The following is a 13,249-nucleotide window of genomic DNA, read 5'->3' as shown; positions in this document are numbered from 1 at the left end:
TGCTGCAGAACGCTCAGATCCTGGATTAAGGGGTGCCAAGGACAACCACTGAGTTTTTTGTCCCCTTGAAGTTGGTCCTTTGGTTTGCTCAGTTGCAAAGGAATTTTCCCATTCCTTGCCCAGCTGAGTTTGAAATGCAGAATGTGGTTAATTCACATTCCTGAAGGGCAATTTAATTCTGCTCTGAGCTTCTCGTGTGTGCTGCAGTAACCAGAGATCCCATTAAACAAGGCCAGGGTGACACTCTGCCCTCTAAAAATCCCCCTCTTGGATAACAAAAAGGAAATCACAGATTAACTTTCCAGCATAAAAAAGCACTTGCAACTTAAACTTACTTTAGGTGGTGTTTTGGAGCATTCTGAAAAGTCTGAATGCCCGTTTAAAAAGTTGGTGTTTTTTCAGCAATTTGCATCTTCTCTGAATTTAATATTTCCCATTCCTCCTGCCGTACCAACATAATGGGGAGAAGGAAGATGATCCAGGGATTGGGGTATTCCTCAGCAGCCCTTGGGAGCCCTGTGCACTCACAGGCTCTGTGTGTGTGACCAGGGGTGACATTTGTCCTGTCCCCACCTTCATTTCGTGGCTGCAGTGCAGCTCTGGTGGCTCCTGTGTGCTGTTGTTTCCTCTGTGGTTCAGGTGGGTGAGTCTGGTGTAGATCTTCACTACAGGGTTTGAGATGGCTCTGGTGAGGACCTGGGTCAGATTAAACTGTGTCATGGTGTTGGACTTCAAGTGTTTCATTAGGTTTTTTTGGGGGTGGCTGTTCTAGAGCCTCAGATGTGCCTTTTTCAGGAATGTGGGCAAGTCTGAGAGCCCTGCCCGTCACGCCAGCGTGCACAAGCTGGAAATCTGTGATCAGCCCAATTTTCAGTGATTTCTCTTGTGTCTTGTGGTCTCACTGGCTCTCCCATCAGACAAGGCCACAAATGCCAGTATAAGGATGACCAGTATAAAATGAAACTGCAGCTTGTTTTGACACTCCATATCTCCATGGAGAACTGTCCTTTTTAAGCTGTTTTGGCTCATTCTGAGTCCCATGTGTGGGTGTGAAGGAGGTGGTGCAGACTTGACTCTGTGGTGGCCTTGGGCCCTGTGCAAAGGGAAAGGTGAGCATGGACTGGGAACACTCAAAAGGAAGGATAAGGAAAGGTTTGGGGTTAAAGCACTTTTAATCAATGTGGTGTTCAGCTCTTAATATCAGCATTTCTGCACCTAATTGGCTTTTGCTTGAACTCATTTCCCAAATCCTTTTGAAAAGGGCTGAGTGCGTGGGGTCTGGGTGAGAAGCAGCTGGAAATGGAGGCCAGCAGAGGGGAAAACCAGGAGTCTGTGGGGTTGGAAAGGAGCATAGGGATGACAGCAGTGTCCTGATGGAGACACCATTCCATGGTAGCTGCTTTCTAATTGCGGGGCTCTCTGACCTCCCTGGCATCTGCTGGGGCATGGCGGGGTGGCACAGCTGCTCCTGCTCATGGAGGCAGCTCTTCCCTGCCAGGGCTTTCTAGGCACTGACAGCCTTTATTTTGCACCTCAGAGAACTGGAAACTTGACTGAATTCAGGAAGAATCCCGGTCTTCCTGTGAGGTTTTAGGAGCTGGGGGTTGAGGATGGGAGCCGTGACACTGGTGGGGGTGACGGTGTGGCCCTGCAGAGCCAAGGCTGCCGGGGTGTGCTGGGTGTCCCAAGGCTGCTCCATCCCCAAGGTGCAGCCTGCAGGTGCGCTGGCTTTTGGCTGTCACCATTCCAGTTGGGAAGACCGTGGTGGTGTGGCTTTTTGCTGGCCTTTCTTAGGAGGGCTTCTCCAGGAGCTTTGTCCCACTCCCAAATTTGTCTGCGCCGTTTGGGAAAGGCACGGCCATCTCCCGGTAAAGCCTTGCCAAGGAGCAGGAGGGAAGCTGCACCGGGAACCATTCCTGCTAAAACCTGGGAGCTGTTGCTTTAAAAAGGAAAAAAAAAAAAAAAAAAAAAAAAAATCCTTTGTGGGCTGTGGAGAGAAAGTGCTAGAACTGTGCAGGATCATGACTGGAAAGCAGGATCCCTGAGTGGTCACGGAGGCTTTCCCGGTCGTCTCCAGCCTGCCGTGGATTTGGCCAGGATGCTCGTCCCCCACAGCAGATAGCAGACGAGGGACAAAGAAACCCTATCGAGGACACAGCGCTGGGCAAAGGGAATGAGGCGGGATGTTGCCGTGGTGTTAAAAGGGAACAGGATCTCCGTGCCTAGACATGGGAATCACGTTTTCACCAGGATCGCTGGGTTGCAGTGCTTGAACCCGACCTTCCCGAGGACTCCGATCGCTCTGCTCTGCTTTCTGCTCCCGGCTCGCTTTTTTCTGGCACATATGTAATACTGGAGGTTTAAAAAAAAAAAAAAAAAAGGAGATTTAAAAAAAAAAAAAAAAAAAAGGCAGCCCGATCCAGGGATTCGGAGGCATCCTGCTAGCGATCAGCTGACACGCCGAGCTGCAATGTGTTGCTTATTCATTTTGTACGGTGGGAGCTGCCGGGGCTAAGCAGAGAGCTGAACTATGCCTCTCCTACAGCCGCGCTTGTGCAGACAGAGGGGTGAGAGAGAGGCAGCCGCCGCGGGAAGAGCACAGCCGGACTTTCTCCTTGTTTTTATCCATTTCTGCAGGATCATGTATTTATAAGGGATGAGGTGGGCCACAGGGATCGCAGGCCTGAGGTGCGGCCTACCCAGTCAGTGCAGAATCAGGCCCTCCACTACCGGAACCGAGAGCGCTTTGCCACAATCAAATCAGCATCTTTGGTAAGAGCCCCCATCCCACCCCACCCCACCCCATCCCACCCCGCTCCGCGGCCCCTCGCTGCCATCGCCGCCCGTGCTGTTGGTGCTGTTGGCATAGCAACTGGATATTGCACTGAAAGAGATTTTACCTCTGTGTGTGTGTGTGAGTGAGAGAGAGATGGAAATGTGAAATATGTTTAATTTCTCTGTGCATTTCCAGTGTGAGATAACCCACCTTCCTGGGTGAAGTTAATATCATCTCATTCCCACCTCCCCCCCCCCGCCCCAGCCTCCATTTCCCACCTGTCCTTTTTGTTAATATATTTATCTGCATGTGCATAAAGCGTGTGTGAGGTGTGTGAGAGCTGCTGGAACGCTGTGGAGGTGCAGATGCAGATGGCTTTGGGAACAATAAGATCGGTGCTGCCCGCCCTGAGCTGCTGCCTGGTGGTTTTATTTTTTTTTTTTTTTTCCTTCATTCATTCATTTATTTCAAGCAACCGTACTGTGACTGCATTTTCCAGCCTGATCCCTCAGAAGGATTGCTGGGCTGCAATAAGGGAGAGAGAGGGCTTACAGTGGGCTGTGGGCTTACAAAGGGGAGGGGGATGGGATGAATCCATCAAGATTTGTACTATTGCAAATGTGATTGCTGTGGATGCCTTTGTAGTAGGGAAAGGGGTGTGTGCCGGAAGAGTTAGTTGTGTGCCGCCTCCCCCACCCCGCATCCACCCGGGCTGGGAGCAGCCTTTTCCAGGGAAAGCGGTGAAAAATGGCCCTTCCGAGGTAAAATGAATGTCCTATTAAATATTTCAGCTCGCTGGTATTAGAGGTCAGATGGACGGGAAGCGTTAGAAAGTCCCCACGGTTTGGCCATGGCACTTGCTCAGTGCTATGACATCATCCCGGACCAACCCCGAAATTACACCAGCGAGCCCTCCCCTTCCCGCTTTCTCCTGCCTCCACCATGGGGGTTCTCCTTCCACACCACCATTTCTGCATCCCCAGAATCGCTTCCCATTCCTGCATGCACAAGGTGTGGGGTGAGGGGGTGTGTGTGTGAGACCACAGCTAAAGGTTGTGACTGGAGGGAGGCGGCAGCAGCGGTGCCAGCAGCCCAGATTTTCCTGTGTGATTGTTGCTGCTGCTGCTGTTAAAATCTAAAATGATGCTGTGGCATTCAGGCTTCTGCCCAGATGCTTCCTGGGAGCATCTGAATCCCATCTTTTGCAGGTGTATTTCTGGGTGCCCGTAACCTGAGTGCCCCCCAGGCTGGCGTCCCTTGCTCCCCCCAGTTTAGAGTGACCTAGAAATGTGTGTCTTAGAGGACTTCATGCAGCACATCTGACAGGGTGCAGGATCCCTGCTCTCCTGGAGATCCTCTGCCCTGGGAATTCTGCCTTTTTGTGTGTGTGTGTGTGTTTGCACCCAGTGTAGTGCCAGCTCTTCTACTGCCTGCACTGAGAAGATAAAAGTAGGACCCAGTTAGGTTGGCTGGAGGGTAGAAATGATGAATGACTCATGTATCATACTCCAGACATGCAATTTCATTGATAAATTGATATGTGTGATGAATATATTCATGTTCTTTTACTCCCTTGTGCAAAGCTGCTGCACCTTGTGTCATGCCTTCAGCAGCAGAGCCCAGAACTCCTGTCTCCCTTGGAAATGTCACCTCTGGGCTACTTGGGTGGCTTGGAGGGATTGCATGGCCAGGCCCCCTTGGGACCTAATGAAAATATGGGCTGTGAGGTATTCCCACGTCCCTGAGCTCTGGGGAAGACAGCTGATATCCCAAGGTCACTCCTGAATCCCATGGAAGCCTCCTGGGGGGCTGGGATTGTGTCTGCCTTAATTCCTTACTCACTTGGATTTGCTGAATCTCTCTGCTTCAATGACTAAGTGATGATAAAGATAAAATTTTGGGTGGGGAAGATGGAAAGCTTTTTGGAGAGCCTCTGTTTTTTTGGGTTTTCTGTGGAGCATGCTCTGTTGTGCCCCATCATACACACACGGATCTCCCCAGTGCAGAGGGAAGTTCCCAACACACCACCTGAGCACTCCAGGAGGTGTTGGTGTGTCCTTACTTCTGAGGTTGTGTGTTGGGACAGAGTTGTCCCTGTGTTTGCCGCAGAAATATTTCACGGTGATGAGCTTTCCCTTTAACGGTCTTCCATTCCCACCTCTTCCAAAATGGAAATCTAGGGTGAAAAAATGAAAGTTTAAACCCATTGCACAGAATTTGGGTGCCAGTGCTTGTGTTGGAGCACTTTTTATCACTGTCACCATTCAGTGCCTGGATAATGGCCCTGGGGAGAGGTGCTGGATGCTGCTGCTCCTCTGGCCAAGGGAGAACTTCTTCCTGCTTCCCTGGCTGATATTTGTGGGGGGGGCAAGGTTAGTCATGGAGCTGACATGGGGAGAAAGACCTGAACATTGCTGGAATTTGTAGTGCAAACCCAGAAATTCAGGCTTTATTCATCTTCCTGTGTTAATTTACTCTTTCAATGGCAACTGGAAAAGATTTTTTCCTGTGTGAATGGGTACTCAAGGTCCCACAGTAGTTGAAAACAAGCAAACTAGCAAGCTTTGATGGTTCCCCACATCCTGGCTGCTACCCCTTTCTCAGCAGCTGGCAACATCTTCTCAGGCACACAAAGGTGCAGTTGGGAGCATCAGGTGCCCTGTATTGCGGAGAATCAAAAACGGGAGTTCTGGCCCCAACTTCAATAACATGGGATGATATTTGGGTGTAAAAACTTCCTTTTATGGGATTTGCTGAAAACCACCCCCAAACATGAGACCAGGGCAGTGTTTTTAGAAGAAAAGCACCAAGTCTGACTCTGGTCACTCCACAGCTGTTCCTGCTGGTGCAGTCCAGGGTCTGGGGCCCTCAAGGCCTTGCTCTTCTCCCCATAGATTGGGATGTTGCAGATGGAGGTAAAACTGGCATTCCTAAAAGGAATCCAACGTTCAAGTTGGATCTTTTTCCAAAAATAAGCTGAAGCAGTTTCAGGGAGTGCAGAGGTCACAGAGGAACTTACATTAGACAGATGGATGCTCCAGGTGACCCCATGGTTTGAAGAGTGATTGTCTTGCCCTGTTACTCTGCAAAAGCACCACCTGAATATGAAGGAAACTGGACAGACCTCCAGAGAAAATAGTCAAATGAACTGTCCACAAAGAAACAGGCTGTGGATATCCCCTTTTGAGTCTTAAAGTAGTGTTTTCATATTGCTCAGATGAAAGAAAATTAAGATGAGCAAATGTGGGTAAGAAAGATGAAGGAGCTTAACTTTGGTCATAATTCAATCAGCAATTTTTAGTCATTTTTTTTTCTGGACCACTTTTCTCTTTATCAGTTTTGTGTGGTAACAGTAACCATCACTCACCTGGAACAGTGGTGGGAAATACCCTGCATATTTCTGCTGTTGGAGTAAAAGTTGCCATCTGAAATGGAGACCAGGCACCTACATCTCCATATTATTTTGCAGATTATTGGTGATCCATAAGTTAAGAGTTAAACAACCAGAAATATCTTGAAGCTCAGCAAGCTGTTGTTTGAGAAGAAGGGCAGAGGTTCTGCATGTTGATGAGACTACACTTCTCCATGTTTTCAAGAGAGAGCTGTTTTTTGAATCTCTTCAGAGCTGCATTGATCTGCACTTCTGGGTGTCTTTCAAGCTTGACCCCTTAGGTCCCCCTTGCCTCATGCATCTCCTCAACAGCTGCTTTTACAGTTTTCAAAGGCAATGATCAAGTAGTTAAAACTTCATAGAAACCCAGAATGGCTTGGGTTGGAAAGCATCTTAAAGCTCATCTCATTCCACCCCCTGCCATGGCAGGGACACCTTCCACTGTCCCAGGCTGCTCCCAGCCCCACCCAGCCTGGCCTTGGGCACTGCCAGGGATCCAGGGGCAGCCACAGCCTCTCTGGGCACCCTGTGCCAGGGCCCCAGCACCCTCACAGGGAAGGATTCCTCCCTCACATCTGTGGCATCTCATTTCTCAGAAAGACCAGACAGTGAGGACTCTATCAAAGGCCTTGGTGTTCTCTTTGAAAATCCAAATGCCAGCAGAAGAACAATGTGATCTCATCCGGGGCCTGCAGAGCCAGGTGTCTGTGTCCATGGGAGCAGGATTCCCTGGATGTGGCCAGGAGAATGGCACCAGGGCAGCCTGACTCCAGAACCAGGTACCTTCACATGGAGCTGTTCCTTGCACCCTCTTCTACTGAAGTGTTGATGTTTTATCCCAGAGGGTTGAGTTTCTCCCAACGGACTCATCTGGCTGCTGCCTTAGTAGATCTTTCCTCTAAAATTTTGGACTTGTTCTTTCTCATCTCCGCTTGCTGTGGGAAGCAGCTGGCAGCATTTTGCTCAGAGCTCTGTGTCCTCCAGCACAGTGGAGCTCAAAATTTTGGTTATCAAGGGGTGAGAATTCCTGTCCCTTAGGAAAGGGTTCAGTGTCTTGCATAAACAGTGTAGAAAAGGGAACTCTAAACAGCTGCTGGTTTGAAGGAGAAGTTGTGAGCTCAACTTTCTTACATAAAGCTAAAATCTTGGAGGGATGAAAGAAAGTTTGGATTTTATGGCAAATGAACTGCGTGTGGGAGTAGGTTGGAAAAGACATCTCTGTTCTCATTTCTGTGTGTGCCAAAGATGCAGAGAGGTAGGAAACTGAGAAAATGTTACACCTTAATAAAAGCTGTTCCAGTTTATACAGGTTTTTGGTTCTCCTGGTGACCTGATTGATTGTTGTGTGCTGCAGGGAGAGCACCAAGAAACTGCAGATTTCTGGTGTGGAGGATCCTGACATTTCCTGGTTATATGGGGAACAAATTTTGTAGTTATCACCTTTTACCTCGTGGTAATCTGCGGGGTTATGTTTGTGGGCTTCTTCCCGAGGGGCAACTCTGATCTCTGCTCCCTGTGACCAGGGACAGCACCCAGGGAATGGCTGGAGCTGTGGCAGAGGAGGTTGAGGTTGGATTTTAGCACCCAGAGGGTGCTGGCGCTGCCCAGGCTCCCCAGGGAGTGGGCACAGCCCCGAGGCTGCTGGAGCTCCGGGAGAGCTTGGACAGCGATCCAGGGATGCCCAGGGTGGGATTGTTGGGGTGTCTGTGCAGGGACAGGGGTTGGACTCCATGATCCCTGTGGGGCTCTTCCCACTCAGGATATTCCAAATAGTAAATGGAGTTCCAAGAGTCTTTCTCTAAGAACACCAGAAAGATGATTACTGGAACATCCCCAAATTTTCTTGTTAAAGTGGTTGCTGGAGCTGTTCATTCATTAGGGGCTTAATCTTTAAAACCATAATCCTTTATTCATTCATAGTCTGAAGGACTTCTCTGGTACTGAACGGGGCATGTTCAGTAACTGATGTTCATTTCTTCCACATTCTCCCATCCCTGAGATCACCATGTGCAGACTTTGTCTTTGAGAACTGTCCTGAGGAGTGTTGGACTTGACTGGAGATTACGGTGACAAATTAAGTCTTTATCGTGAGCTTGCTGAATACAGACATTAACTCCATGAGATGTCCACCAAGTCTGCTGCTCTCCTCTCTCATCTTTAGGATGAGACACTGCTTTTGTTTTCTCCTGATTTTTTAATGTCTCATCTTCTGTTGTGACTGGAGGACTTTATCAGCTAGGCTTGTAATTAGCAATTGCATCCCATTGTTAGGGATAACTGCCCTAGATTTCATGGGAAGTCTTTCCAAGATGGAATTCTTGTCATGATAAAGCTGAGAAAAATTGGAAATGGGGTGCAGAGGAGCAGGGAAGAAAACCAAGGATAAAAGTTAATGAGTTTTGCTGTAAATAAAACAAGTGCACGTTCTACATCTCATTAGAGATCAGACCAAAGGAGACTGGCAAATTTGCTGGAGGATCCTTAGATCCATTTTTTCTTAGGCTCTTGCTGTGTGCTTTGTTCTGCCAACGTCTGGGAACAGAGCGTGCTGTGCAGAACATCCCATTGCTCACAAAAGGGCCTGGCCACAAATATAGCACATCCAGAAAGATCTTGTACTGCTGGTGGCTCCCAGATCTCCATTTCTCTTCAAGTGCCTGACCAAGGCTGTTCTCTCCCAGCTGGATGTCACTGAACGTTGTCAATGGCATGTGTGAAGTGTTGGCGGTCTGCCTGTCTTACCTGGCATCTGCCTCTTATCATTAACATGGATTCTCTGAGAAATTTTCCTTACCTGGAAGCTTCTGGCAGAGATCTTACTCTTGCTGAACTTGACTGAAATGTCCAAGTTCCTAGGAACACTTCCCAACTTCTTCCAAGTGTGTGTGTCCTTGGTACACTTGGAAAAACCAAAAGCTTTTTGAACTGTAGCAGAACACAGGGTTCACACACGGTGTTTGTGTTTCTGTGGTCATTCTACAATTCCACACAGCCCTGGTGGCTGCCTTAGATCTGTTTAGGTCTCAGGGATGTACAAGCTGCTCTGTTACACCAGTTGCTGAGGTGTAAGTGTATTTAATCCAGCCTACTCCAAAATGACGTTCTGAAATTCCTTGAAAAACCTTGGTGGTTTGTCCCTCATCACCCCGGTGGATTCTCAGCCTCGCTGAAGTGATCAGCCCGAGTGTGACAGTGCTGTGGTCAGGCTGGCTCTGTCCTTCCTTTGCAGTTTTTGGGAGGCTCCTCCCGAGTTCCTCTTGCACTGCTCCCAAGTGTTGGGAGTCATTTGGACCAAGACAGGTGGCACTTGCTGCCTGCCTTGGGTGACCTCAGTCAGGGTGTTCATCTGTTGATTTTGGAGCTCTGACTTGGCTTCCTGTCACCTCCCAGTCCTGGAGCCAGCAAGTGCACTGGGATGGCAGCTCCCTAAAGCAGCTGTTCTTCTGTTGAACCTGAACCTTCCCAGCTCCGTGGGTGTATCCCATCCTTCACCTCAGCTTCAGAACTCTGCACAGAACTGCCTTCAGATGACAGCAGTGCTGTGGTAGGGGCTGGGTTTTGGGGCTGCTGTGGAGGAATCCATCAGGAAGGCTGGGCTCCTGCGGGCTGCAGAAGGGATTCTTGGTTCATAAAGCTTCAGTGATGGCCTTCAAAGGACTGAGCTCTTCACACTTAGGTGTCAAAGCACTTAGGTGTCAAAGCAAAGGTCCTCTTGCACAGAATCAGGGGCTGCAATTCCACACACGTACCAAGGTTTTGGTTCACATAAAAATGATCAGTAGATCTTCATAAGTGAATAAAACCCAGTCTTGGACCCTTTTCTTCTTTTGAAATGGAAGCATCACAATTTGCATTTTCTTCTGAAGATTTTTGGCACAGCCTGTTGGGTTGTTTTTTTTTTTTCCTTTCTTTCACATGGATACACTTGGGCATGGAAATGAATGTGGAACTTGTGAGTTTGTTTCAGCTGAGCAGGGTTTAAAATCTGCTTAGACCATCTGATCAATCTTGTTAAGAGCACACAGTTCCAGAACAGCGTTCCCTTGTTAGAAAACTTTCAATTCTGGGAAGGAATGAGCTCAGTCTGCCATCAACTCGAATTTTAAGGGGGAAGTTTGAAGGAGGCTCCTTGTAGCAGAAAATAGCTGTTGAGGGATTGAATTGCCATGGGGGTGACTTGAGGAGGAAGGAAAGAACAGGCGGCTTGGGGGAGTTCTGGCTGCGTCTGGGGAGTCCATGCCACCCTCAGGATCTGAGTGCTGTGTCTGAGTGAGGTTCCCTGTGTCTGAAGAACACTGTCCATCAGCCAGCTTTGTTTCCAGATCTCCTCCTCTGTGTCCTGAAGTGATAAGTAGCCAGTCCCTCCCTTTATCTGTAATATGACATTTTCTGCTGTGTTACTGAAAACACATAAAAGTCTCAGGAAAAAACGGGGGGTTAAAAGTGTGGGGAGATGAACCTCGTGGCTGTGTGAAATCGAGCAGCAGCACCTCTGAAACCTGACGATTCCCGAGAGCGCAGCAGAGCAGCGCCTGGCTTCCAGTGAGCAGCCAGCGTGGCTCTGTGTGGCAAGCAAGGCCATGGAGCACTTGTTGCCTGTCCCTGCCCGCAGGTTACAAGACAGATCCATGAGCATGAGCAGGAGAACGAGCTGCGGGAACAGATGTCAGGATATAAGCGGATGCGGCGCCAGCACCAGAAGCAGCTGATCGCCCTGGAGAACAAGTTGAAGGCCGAGATGGACGAGCACCGCCTCAAGCTGCAGAAGGAGGTGGAGACGCACGCCAACAACTCGTCCATCGAGCTGGAGAAGCTGGCCAAGAAGCAAGTGGCTGTGATGGAGAAGGAGGTGAGTGCAGGGAGCTGTCCCTGAGGATCTGAGGGACGGGAGAATCCAGGTCTCCAAGGGGGGCTGTGGGAGCTGCCGCTCAAACCCATGGTCTGAGGTGCAGAACGAGAGGACGTGGTCTTAAGCTGCGCCAAGGGAAATGTAGGTTGGATGTTAAGAAAGAGTTTTTTACAGAAAGTGTAATAAAATACTGGAATGGTCTGCCTGGGCTGGTGGTGGAGTCACCGTCCCTGGATGTGCTTAAAGAAACACTGCATGTGGCACTCGGGGCCGTGGTTTAGTTGAGGTGTTAGGGCTGGGTTGCACTCAGTGATCTGAAGGTCTCTTCCCACCTGATGATTCTGTGACCTTGTGCTCCCTGGTGAAGCAGCCTGGAGTTCACCTTGCTGGCTGATGGGCACTGTTGGCATCCAGCAGTGCCACAGCTGCATAAAAGGAGCTGGGGGGACCTTGGTGAGAGCTTTGCCTCAGCTGAGGGGGTGAAGAGCTGTCACTCAATGTAAAAATCAGTACCTTAATCCACATAATAAACTGGTGTGGTTGTGCCCTCTGGGGAGATAAGGAACACAAGGAAGCCCTCAGACTTAATGTGAGCATTTTCTGTGCCAGCAGCTTTCCTGTGGCTGAGTGCTCATGGCTTTGTCTAGCACAGTCACCAAAATGACTGACCAAAAACCACAACACTGATTTGTGCTGGATTCTTCACCTGCCCACATACCTTTTTTCTTTTTTTTTTTAATTTTTTTTTCTCTCTGTACATTACAGGCAAAGGCAGCTGCAGCAGATGAAAAGAAATTCCAGCAACAGATTTTGGCTCAGCAAAAGAAAGACCTGGCGACCTTCTTAGAAAGTCAGAAGAAACAATACAAGCTTTGCAAGGAAAAGATTAAAGAGGCAAGAAACCCTCATTTTTGGGGCTGAAGGGGTGTGGAATGAACAAGAACCAGTCTTTGGTTTTGATAAGCCTGGGCCAGCCCCGGGGTTTAAGGGGTGCTGTCAGGCTTGGAAACAAATTTGGATTCTCAGCAAGTAAATTTTCAGGAACTGGGAGCATCTGGCAGCACTTCCAGAACAATTTGTGAGGGTGGTTACAGGTGCCTTCACAATTTGCTGTAGAGCAGAATCTTTGAAACTAAGGGTGATGAGGGAAAATGGGACTTCACAGAGAGTTCTTCTTCCCCTTTCTCCTCATCTGTTTTTTTTCTGTTGTTTTTTTTTTTCCAAGTAATCAGAGCAGCCATTCAATGTCCGTTGACTAAAAGTCCTGTGATCACTTACGTAAATTAGGAAGAGAAGTAACTTCATATGTGGCTTATCTGTGCCAAAATGCATTATTTAAGTAGTTTCTCCACCACATTGCAAAAATAATTTGCAGTTAAGGTGAGAAAATGATTTATCAAGGAGCTCAGTTCCTCGTACTCTTGGTGTGGGTCCTGGTACAGCTGTAGGGGCAGCAGGGCAAGCATGCCCAGGTGATAGGTCTGGCCCTGTTGGTTTTGTAGTAGGATTTTGGTGTCCTCTCATGAACTGAATGGCAGGGGAGGAGCCAGGAAGGTCCCCAAAGTCCTGTGGTGCTAAGGGAAGCCTTGTTCTAACACTGCAGGAAATGAATGAGGACCACAGCACGCCCAAGAAAGAGAAGCAAGAAAGGATATCCAAACACAAAGAGAACCTGCAGCACACACAGGCTGAAGAGGAGGCCCAGCTTCTCAGCCAGCAGAGACTCTACTACGACAAAAACTGCCGTTTCTTCAAGAGAAAAACGATGATCAAGAGGCACGAGATGGAGCAGCAGAACATTCGGGAAGTATGGCACTCCTCACTTCCTCTCCCAGCCTTTCTTTAACTGCTTTAGCTTCGTGTCTTGGCTGAAGTTAGGTCTTCACGTTTCTAGCTGCTAAATAGAACCGGGAAAAGTGTAAGAAAAGAAGTGTTGGGAATAGTTTTCCATGCAGCTGTGGCTGCTTTGGTCAGTTGAGGGATGGCAGCGTTGAGTGCAGACAGAAACGCCCTGTGGGCCCTTCCCTGGGCCTGATGCCTCATCCCAGCTCCTCAGTGCTGGGTTTGGGGGTCCTGCCCCAGTCTGGGCTGTGGGGAGGGCCAGGGAGAGCTGTGGGATGGGGATATGGGTTATCAAGGAGCAGCTTTCCACACCCTGCTTCCCCTCGTTGGTTTTTGCCCCTTGCCTCACGGCTGCCTGTGGTCAAACACCACCTTGGAGACAGTGTTTCCA

The 13,249-nt window shown here is 49.0% G+C and overlaps 1 protein-coding gene across 6 annotated transcripts in view; it reads left to right on the top strand.

Moving 5' to 3' along the window:
- TAOK3 (TAO kinase 3) overlaps positions 1–13,249 on the top strand; it is a 74,618-nt gene that overhangs the window by 55,835 nt on the left and 5,534 nt on the right. For all 6 annotated transcript variants that reach the window (XM_040081114.2, XM_058422850.1, XM_040081115.2 and 3 more), the window contains 4 exons: positions 2,638–2,772; positions 10,780–11,016; positions 11,782–11,910; positions 12,620–12,823. In XM_040081114.2, the coding sequence (XP_039937048.1) occupies positions 2,638–2,772; positions 10,780–11,016; positions 11,782–11,910; positions 12,620–12,823 (705 nt within the window). The remainder of the gene's footprint in view (positions 1–2,637; positions 2,773–10,779; positions 11,017–11,781; positions 11,911–12,619; positions 12,824–13,249) is intronic.

Source organism: Hirundo rustica, chromosome 17, assembly GCF_015227805.2.
Source record: "Hirundo rustica isolate bHirRus1 chromosome 17, bHirRus1.pri.v3, whole genome shotgun sequence".
Classification (NCBI taxonomy): Eukaryota; Metazoa; Chordata; class Aves; order Passeriformes; family Hirundinidae; genus Hirundo; species Hirundo rustica.
The sequence above is the reverse complement of the archived record's forward strand: the minus strand, read 5'-3'. Positions and strand labels throughout refer to the sequence as shown.